General features: G+C 41.5%; 1 protein-coding gene across 5 annotated transcripts in view; it reads right to left on the reverse strand.

The window, feature by feature from the left end:
* Nucleotides 1-1,980: 1,980 nt before the first annotated feature.
* OSBPL3 (oxysterol binding protein like 3) overlaps nucleotides 1,981-16,224 on the reverse strand; it is a 181,074-nt gene continuing 166,830 nt past the window's right edge. For all 5 annotated transcript variants that reach the window (XM_044246243.1, XM_044246242.1, XM_044246244.1 and 2 more), the window contains 4 exons: nucleotides 14,344-14,488; nucleotides 10,628-10,754; nucleotides 9,317-9,439; nucleotides 1,981-5,816 (listed from right to left, as the gene is read on the reverse strand). In XM_044246243.1, the coding sequence (XP_044102178.1) occupies nucleotides 5,720-5,816; nucleotides 9,317-9,439; nucleotides 10,628-10,754; nucleotides 14,344-14,488 (492 nt within the window). In that variant the 3' untranslated portion in view covers nucleotides 1,981-5,719. The remainder of the gene's footprint in view (nucleotides 5,817-9,316; nucleotides 9,440-10,627; nucleotides 10,755-14,343; nucleotides 14,489-16,224) is intronic.

Here is a 16,224-nt window from a genome sequence, read left to right on the forward strand (position 1 = left end):
GCTTGCCTTCCCTTTATCCGTATGACTAGAAAATTATATGACTGAGTTTGTAAAACCAATGGCCTAGAACCCGTACCTCCAAATTTGATTGCCTCCTCAAAGTTGGCACCTTAGGATGCTTGAAGACGTATTTCAGCAACGGCTAACATGTTAAAGTATTCTGAGGTTGGTTGCTTGTTAAGATTTTCTTTAGTGTTCATAACCCGTTATTCTTTTTTTTTTTTTTAAAGATTTTATTTATTTATTTGACAGAGAGAGACCACAAGTAGGCAGAGAGGCAGGCAGAGAGAGAGGAGGAAGCAGGCTCCCCGCCGAGCAGAGAGCCCGATGCAGGACTCGATCCCAGGACCCTGAGATCATGACCTGAGCCGAAGGCAGCGGCTTAACCCACTGAGCCACCCAGGCGCCCTTCATAACCCGTTATTCTTAATAATGTTGGAAAATGGTCCTCCTCTGACAGATTTGATTCAGATCAACAGGCAGTATCAACAACACATATTGAAAATTGGAAAGAATTTCATTATGTTTCTATGCAAATTTCACTGATTATTTTCAAAATAATCAGTGAAGGAAAAGAAAATTATTTTTCTTTTCTTTTAAGCCGTGATCCAATCAAGTTTCATAAATTGCTTTTGGTTGTCTCTTTAAGTGCTCTTAGAGATATAGAGATGTGAGTTTATGCCCATAATACTGGGACCCAGCATCCTGTGTACCATGATAAATAATGTCAATGAACCAGATGGGTGTTTAGTGAAGGTTAAGAATGTTCCTGGCATTGCAAAGGACACAACTTGCATATGGGAGGAGGAGATGAGTCAGTCATTCATAAGGGCCATTAAGTTGGTAAGAGCAGTCAGCAGTTTCCTTTTTCATGCTAAGGCACACAGAGCACCCTCTTTCCATAATGTCCAGGGGTAAACATAGGGAGCTCCTTGGGGGCTGTTTGGGGGCTCTGGCTGCCTCAGGTCCCTCCTTCTAAGGGCTGAGGGACCTACATTTGTATTATGGCAATTTTATGGCTTTCCAGTTTATGTCCTAGGGTATTCTTACTTCATATCTCTATCACTTTATTATTTTTTTTAAGATTATTTATTTATCTTGTAAGGGCCTATTTAGCCAGAGCGATTCCATCTTGGATTAAACAGTCATTTGGTTGTTTATGCAGTAAAACTTAAACTGTCCCTGCCCCCCTTCCCCCAGGGGACTTACTTAAAAACAAGTCCCGGAAACCAGTCCCAGGTAACAAAGCCCAAATACAAGGGTGGGTCAGGCCACCCTTGGAGACATCCAATCAGTGGGGGGGGGGTGCATACTGTTTCCCTAGTTACCAAGGAGTATGCCCCCCCCTTTGGGCGCCAATTCTGACCAAGGTGATAGGCTAGTTCAAATAGCTACTAGGGTAAACTGTAATTCAATTGGTCACTTATGTGTGACCTAGCATGACTGTGCAGCTTTCTCTGTGTGTTACAGTTTCATTGGCCACCTGTGCATGGCTGGGCCCAACCACATGGCCTTTGCCCTTGCAAGCTAGTCTGTAAAGCAGAGAGAGGTCGCCCTTTCTGTAAGAGGCGCAGCCCCGAACGTTCGTTCGGTTTGATTCTTGATGCTTGGTGCGGAATAAAACTTTTCTTGACCTTCGTTTTGTATCAGTCTCGCTCATTTAATCACGGACCCATTATTGGGGGACCTTTTAATCTGACAGAAAGAGAGAGAGAGATGGTGACAGAGAGAAGCAGGGCGAGTGGGAGAGGGAGAAGCTGTCCTCCTGCTGGGCAGAGAGCTGGATATGGCACTCCATCCCAGGACCCTGGAATCATGACCCAAGCAGAAGGCAGGTGCCCAAAGACTGAGTCACCCCGGCGCCCCTCTCTATCACTTTAGATAACCAGGCGTATTTCTGGATAACCCTAGTTTAGAGTCTTGCTCCCCTTCAGCAGCCACCAATACTCATTAACCTGGAAAAACAAAGACAAAGGTGGCCCTTTTTCCATGTTATTTATTCACCATCAACTAAGCTACATGAGGGGGATAAACAAATTAGCACAAACGTTTTGGGGAGAATGGGGTATATGAGTGGAAGGTGGGATTTAAGCAGAAAATAATCTTATACACAGCTAGATAGAAGATTTACAGATATTCTTTAAAAAAAAATAGTATCCTCTGAAGGTAATGGAGGAAGATAAAATCATCATGAATAAAATAAATTTGCAACTTATCATTATGTAACGCACAACAAAAGTCTCAGAAAATGGTTTGGATTTTCTGTCATGATTTACAGATACTCCTGTGATAAATATTTCCAACACAGAAAAATAAAGACTAATAGCAAGTAACAGATTTATACAATACAGAGGGAAGTTGAACACATGAAAATAGCTATCATCTGGTAGCAAAAATAGATTTATGCCCATGTTAATATCAAAATTAAAGACATTCAAATAAATTATGCTAATACATTGGGAACTATTACTCCTAACATCATAAGAACAACAACTTTATTGCTCCTACTCACAACTAAAAGGTCGGAGAAAATTCTATGATAGCTTGAAGGCATAATATAACTCACTGAATATGTAGTAGGCCTACAGCAAGGTTCAATTGCCAAATAAAAACTTAATTCTTTTCTTTCAGGGTGGAGACTGCTTATAGCAGAACAAGACCACTCATCGTAAATCTGGAAAATAGCAGATGAGGGACAGTCCTTGAAGCCCAAGCACGTGATTTACTGGAAGTAATTAAAAGGAGAATATAAGAAAAGCAGCAGCTCAAATGAAGTAAACATGAAGAGGTTTTTTGTTTGTTTGTTTGTTTGTTTTGGTTTTTTTTAGCTTGTGTATTTTTCTCTTCCAGAGAGTCCCATGGGAAGCACACAAAGACTGTGGGCTATTGGGGCACTCTAGCGACTTGATGGAGAACTGGACTATTGTCCTAAAGTGAACTTGGTCAGTTAGTCCTGGAACCAGCCTGACTTCTGGGGGGTGAGGAGCCAGGAGAGCCCCACTGGGATTCCGATGATTACATTTGACTCAGGGAAATACCGGCCTCTGCTCTGAGGCCTGCAGCCGAAGGGATCTGCTGTCAGGCCACACCGGAGGCTGCTGGACTCTTCCAGAAGGATCTCCTGCAGCTTGGGGTAATTGATAGTGGTCACAGGCACATCCAAAGTACAAGGTAGTCGACTGCCCAGAATCCCATTTTCAAGAATACATATGTAATTCACCATCAATTTGGGATAGAATAATCAGGAAGAATATGGAGGTTAAAGCATGTATCTCAGATGGCACGGTGATCACAATTATTGGATTGGGATTTTCAAAGTCCAGAAAGTTAAATTCTACCCTCATTCTTCCCAAAGAACAACACGTTTCTCTTTTCTTTGTCTTAAAAATACAAAAAGCCCTTGAGCTACAGATGAGATGGGAAGGTGCTATGGAGAAAGGGACTGAAGGAAAAAGGAAACCATTACCCCTTCAAGGTAGTTTTAAGACTATAATAACAGGATGCATCACTGAGCTATTTAAATTTCAGAAGCGCCCTTTATAGGGCTGGTACTACTGACCAGTAGCTTTTTAAATTTGCATATGGTTCCATATCCTATTCTAATTTATCTCCACTTGCATCTCAAATAAGATGACTACCGAGGTGGTATTTGGTTCATTTATGCTTGTGATTCCAAAATAAAGCATAAGGTCGATTGAAATAGCAGGAGAATTAAAACATTTCCAGATACTGTATGACAAAGCTACAGCCATTCAGGCTGCCTGTCTTGCTTTTCTTGTGGTGGGTTTTTGTTTTGTTTTGGTCTTTTTTTGAGCCAGCTTCTGGAGGAGGCCTATTTTGTAGTCAGTATTGCTCAAAGTCTGCATTTTCCTTCATAATGTGAAAACGAGATTTGGTTTTCCCTGGAGTCTCCTTAAATCTACAGAATGCTTCTTCCTGTGTGTGAGGAGAATTCGGATACATGCTTGAAAAGAAAAGAACAAAGCACATATGCCGAAGAATTGGACTGTGTCATCTAAACTGCTTAGAAATGGAAGTGATTTTCACATTGTATTCATCTTGATTTCCTGATATGGAAGGAACAAATGTAATATTTAATGAGCCATTTATTGTTTTTAAATGCTAATCACTTGCAGAGTCCAAAAGGCTACTGACCCACTTTAAATAACTTCATTTTGAAAATGCAATGCTGTCCAACTACTTATTTGGTGTGACACTGGAAAAAATCATGCATTCTTTTTTCCCCATCACTTATTCTACTTTTCATTCATAGAATTCTACACGCTCTGAAGTTATTTAATTATCTGGAGAAATCAGATTTCTGATTTCTGGAGAAATCTTTTTACTATACCATTATACTTGATATTCCATAGGATTGTTATGGACATTAGACTAAAAGGTTTAAAAATTAGGCTTTGGTTTTAATGTAATCTGGGCAGAAGTTGGCTTCGCTTTGATAACACACTCAACTACTGCACAAATTGTATTATTGTACATTAAAGTGACATATTTAAAAAGACAAAGTTTCCCCTCTTAGTAGTTATAATCTGCATTATTGAAGACTGCTGCAAAACTCACAGAAGAGTAAAATAAGAAGAAAGTGTAGGAAAGAGGTAAGACAAAGCTTTATCAGAACACAACACAAAGAAGAACATCAATTCTCTACATTTGTCTATAAGGCAGATGGTCAAACTTTCTATACAAGATCTAAAATATGGTGTTATTAAGAGGTAGAAAATATCAAAACAGTATTTAAGAAAAACGCATTATTTAAAATAATCCATTATTTTGCTAAACTTTTAGAAAGTCAAACTGTTGTGTGGAATGCACTGTATGTTTTAGGCTAAACTGGAACATCCCATACTCCACAGAGCTATGGTAAAGGGTGAGGAACCCAGGGATGGGGGTGGGAAGCAGAAAACAGTTTAACTTGTCAAGAGTTCAGTTCTCACTATGGAGAAATTTCCTACCATGTCTCTGGGATGCCACTATAGCATTTAATTAATGGGAATGTCTCAGATTGATGACAATTTCTCTGCATAACAGGGTACAATTTTGCACAGAAGGCGATACACCTCTAGGGAGGGATGAGCTCAAATGCTTCCTCCTCTTCAGGAAGGCGCCGTATCTGTTCGATATTAAAAACATACATTCCACTACTCTTGTACCATCCTGCCAACCACCAAAATACAAATGCAAATATTCTTCAGACTCCAGCACCAGCAGAATTGTTTCCTACCAGCCATTCCAGAGCCGCTGGAGCCAAAAAGAGGTCCGAGTTACCAAATTAAACTCGGGTAGCTTATGCATGAGTGAGTAACCTTGGGTATTCATATTTCTTAATGCACCTCGATAAATTTTTGTCTCCAACACAATTTTATAAGGCATAAATTTAATATGAATTTTCCTAACCTTTGGAAAATTAGTGTTAAAGCTTCTTTTTTAACCCACACATTAACATTCAATCTTGCATTTTTATTAAATAGTTTATATATAAAATGAAATATCAAGGTGTTCTACATTCATATAAACAACTGTGATAACATTTGAAATTGTAAAGAAACCTACTGAAAAAAAGACATACTTTACTACTTACAATGCTAAGCTAAGCACAGGTGATCATTCTAGATAATTTCTTCTAAATACATAGACACAAGTTTGTGGCTTCAGAAAGCAAATGCAGGAGAAGTATAAGAGTGTATCATTCTTCTTTCCTTTTTCACCATAAGACAGGATGGTCCAGTTTGGAAAAACCGAGATCTTTTCTAAGTTCCAAATAGGTGCCATTGCTCACCCAGGAGTCATCACTGGATTTCCTGTGAAGGTAAAAGAATTTCTTGAAAGCTACAGAAAATATTGTCATATTCTCTCTTTTTCTCTCCCTCTCCCCATCTCCCCCTCTGCATCCCCCCCCCACTCCCCCCGCCAGGGGCCTGGCTGTCATTCTCATGGGCACACAATATCCCTGACAGTCTCCTTTGGGGACCATGAGGGACCAGGAAGCTTGGAAACCATTTTGTTACTCCTGACTTGCGTTTCTCAAACTTACAGGCTATGACAAATGGTGCTTCTGAGAGAAACGTGGATAAGGGAAGAGTTGTCGTGTGTAAAACACGGCTGGGATGATGGCCACCATGTTGGGTGTGACTATATAAAAGCTAGGAATTAGCTGGGTTGTTCACAGCAAGTTATAAGTTGACATTAAAAACAAAAGGAACTGGAAGACATAAGAGTCAGGAGAGCACAGCCTTGGTTCACTATTATTTGACTAGATAATATATTAAATAGATAAAAATTCCTAAGGTCCAAAGGGGTGGATAGCTAAAAGTCTTCTTTCTATTCCCATCTCCTAGACTCCTAGTCCTTTTTCTTCAGAGGCAACGCTCTTATAAGCTTCATTCTTTCAGAGAAATTTCACGCATGTCTGAGCGTGCATGCATACCCGTGCACACTCCACCCCTCCCATTTTTTACACAAAGACAGCCCTGTATGGCGTCCCACCCCTTGAGACTTTGACAGAACGATATCTACTGGAGATCATTTTCCATTGTCAAAATAAGGTCAGCAAGTTATAGCCCAAGGACCACATCCTGCCTTCTGCCTATCTTTGTATTATTGGTTTTTTAAAACTGAAGTATAATTAACACCCAATGTTTTATTAGTTTTAGGTATACAACATATTGAGTCAACAATTTTATACATGTCCTTCTATCAGTGGTCACCACTGGACATCTGCTACCATACATTATTACAATATTATTGACTATATTGCTTGTGCTGTTTTTCATCTCTGTGATTTATTTATACTTAGATCCCCTTTAATCTTAATCCCTTTTTACTGGAACACCACCACGCCCATTCACTTAACTATCGTCTATGGCTGCTTTTTATGCTGTGCAGGGGGCTTGGGCAGTTACTACTATGACCCTACAGCCTGAAGGGGCACCTGGGTGGCTCAGTCATTAAGCGTCTGCCTTCAGCTCGGGTCATGACCCCAGGGTCTTGGGATGGAGCCCCACATTGGGATGCCTGTTCAGCGGGAAGCCTGCTTCTCCCTCTCACACTCCCCCTGCTTGTGTTCCCTCTCTCCCTGCTCTCTCTCTCTCTGTCAAATAAAAGAAATAAAATCTTAAAGAGGAAAAAAAAGACCTTACAGCCTGCAAAGCTAACAATATTTACCATTTGTCTTTTATAGGAAACATCTGGTGACTCTAGCCATAAGGAATCCTGATTTCTTTTTAAACAGTTGCATGATATTCCATTATAGAAATGGACCACAATTTAACAGGTAGCTTACTGGTGAGCTTTTAGGAGGTTGTTTAAATCTCTAGCTATCCCAGGCATATGTTAATAATAAGAAGGTAGACCTGCAACAATATGTAATTTTGTATGCACATGAGTACAGTCACATTGAAAATTCCTGTAAATGGAACTGCTATGTCAAAGGTTGCATGTATTTGTAACTTTGTCTGATATTTCATGTTTTAAGAAGCAAAAGGAAAGACTGCCTGTTTTCCTACACTCTTGGGGACACAGATTTTTGTCACACTGCTTTCCCTCTTCTAATAAAGGGATGTGTCTAAACTGAGCCAGTCTGCCTAGCAGACACTTTACTGTGACACAGAGGAGCCCGGCTTGTCCCAACTGTAGTTTCCACATGGAATTCCTGCTGACGCTTTCCTTGTTGCCACGTGCCTCTTGGTCACCTGTGTGCTAGGACCACTATGGCTCAGTGTTCTTGCCTCCTCTCCAGCCCCTTATTTGGCACATCTGATACTCTGACACTTTCACAGACTATCCAGAGGAAAAAGAGCCATGGCCATGTTGATGAGGGAGTAGGAGGCTGAACCTCACCCCACTGAACTTCACCTAGGTTCGAGAACTTCATCAATGCGGCTGCAGCTGTGTTCCGTCCTTTCAAGTTCCATTCTAGGCGGTGGCCACCACAGCCTAGGTAAGGTTTTGTATTTTACATTTAAATGTTAATTCATTTTCCACAGAGCTCCACAGCCTTTGTGAAGTCACTTTTGATGCTTTCACATAGATCGAATTGATGCCTCTCCCTCCCTAGTTCTTGAGACAACTTGGTTACTTGCCAGTTTTAATGATCCTAAAAAACAGGGCAGTGAACATCTTTATAAATGTAGATTTCCCTTGTTTAAAAATGACACTGGGTGACTTATGAAAGAAAAAAGAGAACTGGCATACTTAAGGGTATTTGTGAATATCTATCAACTGGTCAGTAAGTCAATAGATCAAAATAAACAAACAGGTTTGTTTGTTTATTTTCATCTATCCCTTTATCTATCTCTTGTCTTTAAAAGAAATAGTTTAAGGAGTCTTGTTTTTAAAATATTTAAATGCAACTGAGGAATCATTGAACATTACATCAAAAACTAATGATGTACTGTATGCTGGCTAATTGACAATAAACAAAATAATAAAGATAAATGAAATATATAAACAAAGTTCTGAATATTCTGGGATGAAACTCTGGCCAGTTGAATGATTTTCATTTGCTTGTAACCTGAGTTGGTGGAAATGATCAGAAGGGACCTGACAAAATCCACAATGACTCTAAAAAAGTAAAAAAGCATTATATTTTGGGGATGAAACGTTACTTGCTGCTCTTTTGCTCTTTTGCTATTTTGGAATATACAGTTACTTAATTGCTACTACTGCTGCTGCAAGAGCAGTAGCTAACTCCTACTGTCCATTAAAACATAATGACAACAACAACAACAAAAAACCAAACAATAAAACCCAGGCTGCTCTGAAAATAAGACTGAGGTGGAATGGGTAGGGCAAGCATCTGCTGCATGGGCCTGGTTTGTTTATTTTTTTAATGAACAAACAAAAAAGCCCCTATTGCCATACACAGCCCTGGCATGTAGGCAGGAGGGCTAGACCCCAGCCCGGGGCATCTCCCTGGGGCCTTCCGCAGAGCCCCTATGTTCCCTGGGCCTCTGTTTCTTCTCAGGTAATAAGAAAGAGGGGGTGAAGAGCTGATGCTCTCTGATGCCCTTCTAAATCCTGGAGTCTACTTTTAACAAGACCTTTCATGGCAAGTTACTTTCAAATGAAGAGTAAGTGTCCCAAATCCAAACTGGAGTGTTTCTGGAACTTCTGCAAACCGAGCATTAGACCACTTGCACGTTCCGTGTTCCAGAGGAGAGGTTTTAGGCCTCTGGAGCAAGAAAGACACCAAGAACGCTCACATTTGGGGAGGGGACACTCTTGTCCTCTTTCCTCCTATAGAAGCCTCTAGGGTCACCAGTCCCTGTGAGCCCAAGACCCCCGTGCTGGGCGTGCACACCTGAAAAACCGCGGCTGGTGCTCCACGCAGTTTTCTTCTAAGACCCGCCGCCTTTCTCTCTGCAGCTGTTCGATCCTCTGCTTTTGTATTTCAGCTTCTTCTATGTTCCCTTCCTCCAGGAACCTGGGGCAGTAAGGGGGGAAACACGCAGGTTCCAGGATAACACCGTCATCATGACTACTAGAATGATGGGTCTAGAACTGGAGATTCCCTACCTGTAAGATCCCTCTCCAAGCCTAGAAGTATTTTGCAATAGTTAGAGAAGATACTCTTTGTGGAATTGCTGATACATACAAGGTTCAAAAAATTATATCTATAAGAAGGAATTTGTCCCTTTCATCCCCATCCCTCATCCCACCTGCTTTCTCACCACGCCCTTTCGTGGGAGCCTTGGAGCCCATCAGACTGTTGAATCTCTGCTAGCTGGTAGGTTATGAATTCATATGTCAACATGTTTTTAAAAATATGCATTTCTTTCAGTGACACTGAGCATCTATTCATATGTTTGAGAGCTGCCTTTCCTGTTTTGTGAACGGTTCATTTACCAATGTCCATTTTTTTAATGAGTTCATCTTGATTTCTGGAACCAATTCATTAAATGAATTGTAAATACACATTTCTGTTTGTCATTTAACTATTTAATTCTTGGTATATATATATATGTATATACATTTATATTATATATACACATATATAAAATATTAAAAATATATAAAATATTAAACATATATACATATGTGTGTATATGTGTGTATATACGTGTATGTGTGTGTATACTTTTTTTTTTTTACTTTGCCACGAAGAAGGATTTTTTTTCCCTAAAATAAAGTCAAATATATAATTTTTTTTTCCTTTCTGGGTCTTGAGTCTTAAATAGGCCCAAGGACAGAGAATAGTTTCCATTTTACAGATTAAGAAACTGAGACTAAGAAGGTTTACACAGCATATTGCCAGCAAACATAGGATCAGAAGTTAGATTTTTATGTGCCAAAATAAGTAAAATCTGAGGGGTAAGGGAGCTGGGTGCTTCTTACTCTTCCAGATATACAGTAAGTTCTGTCTTGTTGTGTGCAATAGAACTCTTAAAAATTAACACATGTTTGGAGATTTCAATCAATTGAAATAAGCTTCTACTAAGCAATGACCTGAGTCCCTTCCTTTCATGACCTGAGTGCTTCAAGGCCCCCTGGGCTCTACTCCTGATGACATTCGTCTCTCTTGGGCGCCTCTGGTGGGGTGGGAGTTGTTAGCAAGACTTTTCCCAACGAGTTTTACATCTCTGGGGATACAGATCTTTTACAAAGTGCTTACCTTTGGTCTGGTCTAAATCGAGTGTCCGTAGGTGGTAATAAAGACTTTGACAATGGATCCATTTCATTTAATTCCAGGGCAAACTGTGTGAAGCCATAATATTGCTCGTAGCCCTTTGGCATGGGATCTAAAAGAAAAAGAAATCATTCATCTCTAAGTTGCCTTTCATCTACATTACATCTTAATTCCTGCCCCTTTTTCATCCCAGACCAGCTATAATTTTTCTCTCTCAGCTCTAAATCCTGGCTAACAAACTGGTGGTGAATGTTCCTCTATAAATCTTTTTCTCTAGAAGTTTTCTTCTACCTACAAGGATAAGACCTCTTTTGTGTGGTCATATTGGGAATTTATGTAACGCCATGAAGTTTTTATACTGTGTAAGCTATAAAAATAATTTTACAAAAATAAACATGTTAAAAAGAACTCTGGGTCCATTTTTTCCTGACTAACAAGACTCTGATTCTGGAGAATCCATTTTTCATTTAAGAGATGTCAAATCCTCCTGGAACTCTGGCTAGTTCCTAGAATAGTGTTGAAGCCCTAGCAAGCGGTCAAGGTTATTCTTTTCTTACATGCCTGCCATTCTTTCTACCAACTTTTTCTCTCTAAATCTTACACATTTAAATTTAAATCTAGTTCAGCAAAAGCCAGGAATAAACATGGGATTACACCAACAGAAATGCTGCCTGAGGTGAAGGGCACAGAGAATATGGGACCGAAGGAAGTAAGGCTGCTGGCCGCCTGGCATTCTACAGAATGGGACCCTCGCACTCTCCAGCCGCAAATGTGTGTTATCATTCAAGCAAAGGGAAGAACACGCAAAGGTGATTCAGAGAACATCTCAGCTGCCCTTCCCACCACAGGTCCAGACTACACAGGCCCAGGAGGGAAGGCTGCCTCCACCTTTCAAAGGGCGGGGCTACCGCAGAAGTTCTGACCTGCCTTGCTGCCACCACCCAGAGCCTTGGGGACTTTGGGAGCAGAGCCACTGCCCCCATGCATCCAGAGGGTGGGGCACCGAGCCAAAAAGTATCATCTGCTGTCTTAGTATCTAATGGCATTTTTCTTACTGGGTTTGGGACTTACCCGGCAGCCATTGCCCCTTTCTTCTTTCCTATCTCTCCTTTTTGGAATGGGAATGTCTATCCTATGGGTGTCCTGTCATTATATGGAAGCACATTTTTGTTTCATGGGTTCAGAGCTGGAGAGGCTGGAGAATTAGACCTCAAGTCTCACCCGTACCTGATTTAGATAATATCTAGTTAAGAATTTGGATTTTAGACTTTTAGAGTTGATGCTGGAATGAGTTAAGATTTGGGGGGCTGTTAAGATGGAATATTTGACATGTAAGAAAGATGAGGTTTGGGGGGGCCCAGGGGCAGTGTCATGGGCTGAACGTTTGTATCCTTTCAAAATTCATATGTTGAAGCCCTACCCCTTCGTATGGCTATATTTGGAGAAGGAGCCCAAGAAAGTAATTAAGGTTAAATAAGGTCCAAAGGGTATAGCCCTGATCAGGCGGCCATCTGCAAGCCAAGAAGAAGCTCTCACCACAACCCAAATTTGCTAGCACTTTGATCTCTGATTTCCCAGAGATCTGTTTTCTGTTGTTTAAACCATCTGATCTGTGGTATTCATTATAGCAAGTGTATATCCAAGTGTATTGCCCTAACTTAAATCCCAGCTAAAAATCAAGCTAAAAATACCAAGTTTATGCCTGCCTCTCTGCCTACTTGTGATCTCTCTCTGTCAAATAAATAAATAAAATCTTTAAAAAAAAATACCAAGTTTATATACTGGGTAAATCAAATGTAGGCTAATAAAGTCCACTTCTAGTCTTAGCAGGAGTTGCTCTCACATACAAATACAAAAGCTTTCCAAGCACTGTTCTGCAAACCCAGTTTTTCAAGCCTTGGGAGTCCTTTCTGTCTAATTTTAAGTCTAATGTCCTGTGCATCCTAGTCATGAAAATAGTAGTAAAGCTTCCTACTGTGCCTTCACAAATCCAGCCCAACCACCAGAGTCAAGACAGTGGTTCTTCTTGAAGATGGGCCAGAGATGCTCATGGTCAAGGCACAAATACAAAGTCAGTGAGCAACCACAGCAAGCATACAGCCCACACCCACCACGTGCTCTGTCCAGCCGCTGCTTTAACATCCCAGAGAGGAAGGTTGTTCTAATTTCCGAAATATACTTTTTTTTTTAAGATTTTATGTATTTATTTGACAGAGAGAAATCACAAGTAGATGGAGAGGCAGGCAGAGAGAGAGAGGGAAGAAGGCTCCCCGCTGAGCAGAGAGCCCGATGCGGGACTCGATCCCAGGACCTTGAGATCACGACCTGAGCCGAAGACAGCTGCCTAACCCACTGAGCCACCCAGGCGCCCCTCATCTCCGAAATATACTTTAAGCAAAGGACAGTGAGTGCCTCTCTGAACTTCTAAAGCTAGGAAGGTGGCCACTAGTGCCCATTCGTGCCAGCTTCATGGCTACCTCTGTGACAGTGGATGCTATATATGGCTGCCATCCAGGGAAAATGACACTGTTGGTTGCTTACCCTACAGTTATTTCCCTTTCTTACTTGCTAATGGGAAACTGATCTGTTCGTGTGGCACTGTGTCCTGCCTAGGGGGTGAATCTAAGCCCATCTGAATCTCTTCTGCCTTCCCAGTTGCCCTTGACTGAATGGATTTGGACCCACTTGATGCTGACAACACTTAGTAACTCCTTTGCTGGGGAATCCCAGTAAAGGTTTCCTGAAAACTGAAAGGCTACAAGAGAAGATAGCTCTTTTGTTCTGGCTTCTCTCCTGCTTAGTGACCTGTCACATGGGGATATGATATTGAATCATGATAAATATTTTACACCCATCAGGGGACACATCACTGCCATATTGGGAGTAGAGGAATGTGTCGTCAGTGGTCTGTGCTTTTGACACAGGTAAGTTGTCTGTATAACCACTGTGGGGCCATCCAATCCCTTACTTGTTAAGTAATAGCACACCTCCTAATGGTTTAAGTTACTCTTAGAATGTTTTTTTTTGTCTTTAGTTGTATGCCTAAAGCATACAACTGTTGGTTTGGTATCTCAGAACAATAGTTTATAATATGGTCAACACTTGGAAATATACCTATCAGATTAGAAGATGGACAAAAGTTTTAAAATGTTTTAGGGGACATGTTGTGAAGGTTTGGCTTCCCTAGCCCTCCCCACAGCTACTTCAAGGGCTCAGTATTTTCTAGAATTACAGGAGAGATCAGAGATGGTAATGGAAATGGGTGAATGTGGGAGGCCCCTAACTTTTATAGGAGCCCCAGGTCACTCTTGTCTAGCAACTGCTTTTTCTTTACTCATTCTTACTCTATGATGACCTCTTGTACTTCACTGACATTCCTTCTCAGTGCCCAGGATAGGCACGAGAGTGATGTGCGTAGCCTGGAAGACTTCCTCTGAGAAAGTGACCATGGATTAACAATGGCTTTGTTGTGGGATTAAGAACCAGGACCTAGCAGGCCAACTGAGGTGTTGTTGATAAGCATGGGGATGAGGTTGAGAAAGGACTGGGGAGTGAATGAAGGGCTGGTTGCTTGAACAGCATTTAAGCAGGTACAGGCCGGAGACTTGGGACGGTGGACATGGAGGCCAGCCTGTCTGCAGCAACTCTGGCCGTGCCTCCCCACCAACCCGTGCCCGAGACTGATTAGCTGGGGTACTGACTTGCTCTCCAGACACACGTGGATGAGGATGATCCCCCACAGTAGATGCTTTCATGCCATTTCCCGAACAGCCGATGCACCACTTTTCCATCCTTGTCAAATACTGTGCCTTCAATTTCACGGGCATTAGTGCTCCAGTATTTTGCCTAGGATTCCAATGAGAGTTATTTATTTAGTACTTTGGAGTCAACTAATGTCAGATACTAAGAGAAAAAAAAAAGTCCAGAGAAAAAAAGCATAGGAATGACCCTACATTGCATATAATTTGCTAGCTCTGGGTTCTGGCTATAAAAAAAAAATCATACTTTTAATTACTTAATAAAAATTAACATCTAACCCTTTATTTATAGTTTGTGACGCAACAGTCGACATTGTGAGAAATACAGGTTTTCTCTTCTTTTGCTACACACAACATCAGAAGGAAAGGCTCAGGGCTCACACATTAGCCAAGTAATATAGTTGGCTCCTAAGCCCGCTTGTCTGGAGAAGCTGTTCTGTGGACGTCACCATGGCTCTGTTATAATTTAAGACAAAATTAACTCATATATCTTCTTTCTCAACAGGAACTGGACAGTTTTTGCAAACCAACAAAGGGGGTTCCTTTGTAAAGCAACCCATTTTCTGTTTCTCCAACATTTCTCCCCCAAACTAGATTCATTCATCCAATCCACTGGAACGTGATGCGACCCGTATTTCCCCTGTGGATCAGTCCTGATCTGAGAGCAGCTCAGTGGGTTTCATACAGTACCACAAGCTGGCCAGCAGAGGGGGGTCTAACTCCCTAGAGTTGACTTTTCCCCCCAGTCTCCCAGTTACCTGCCCTAAAAAAATCCCCAGGAAAGAATGGAAGGCATTACCTCATAAATCAAAACTCCTAGTGCTATTTTCATCCCAAACAGAATCCGTAGTTAAAAAACCAGTAAAACTGAGCGGCATTTTGGGGTCATATTCTGGTGGTCTGGTTTCCCCATGCTGTGTCTTATGGGGAAGACGGGAGGAAGGCCAGAGGACAGCAGCATGACCGAGCTACATCAGAAGCATTAACCTGAGGTCTCACTCACGTAAACATGGAGGAAAAGGGAAACAAACACTGTCTAGGCTCTTAAGTGTATTCTGAAGTGGGAGTCGGATTTTCTGTTACAGCTGCCCCTGACAAATCCAATGCTGGCAATACGGTGGGACGCCACAGGGGAAGGCGCTCACGCTCCACTGGGAAGGCTGCATCTGTTTTCAGATTCTCTTCCAACACCAGAGTCACGTCCAGTATTCTAATTCCCTCTTCTCTCATAGCCACAGAAATGGATTCTCTGGCCCTGAGTGTGTGAGTACCAAGTGGATGGTGGAAATGGAACTCGAGCCCATTTCCTTGGTGGAGCTGCTGAGAAGCCACGGCCCTCACCTGGAACAGGGGCGTAGAGCCCTAGCCCAGATCACCGTTTGCTTCTTTTTGCAGAGAGCCTACGTGAAGTTTTTGAGGCAGCTTCATTTTTACTTTACCCCAAACATCATTAGCTTTTTCTCTGTCTACATCCTGGTCTGAATTTTAGGATATAAGAAAGACCCCAACCCAGCTCTCCATGGAGTCCCCCAGCAGCTCCAAGTGGTGCCGAGAGGTACTGCGTGAAATTCCACAGTTAGAGCCTCATCTCTCTGCTTAGGATTTTCATCTTAATTCAATGCAAATATTCCTTTAAGACCATTTTAAACCCATGAAATTTTTAAGGGCAAGAGGAATCTAAGGAAATCAAAGCACTTGCAAAGGTAAGCAGACTATTCCTTGCTTTTGCCTTTGGCCAATCTGTTCATGTACCCTATGAATGTTCATGAGGCTTTCCAGACATCAGCCCACAGCAGTGAGCAAGATTAGCTCAGGCTTTTGCTT

Source organism: Neovison vison, chromosome 4 (genome assembly GCF_020171115.1).
Source record: "Neovison vison isolate M4711 chromosome 4, ASM_NN_V1, whole genome shotgun sequence".
In the NCBI taxonomy this organism is placed as follows: Eukaryota; Metazoa; Chordata; class Mammalia; order Carnivora; family Mustelidae; genus Neogale; species Neogale vison.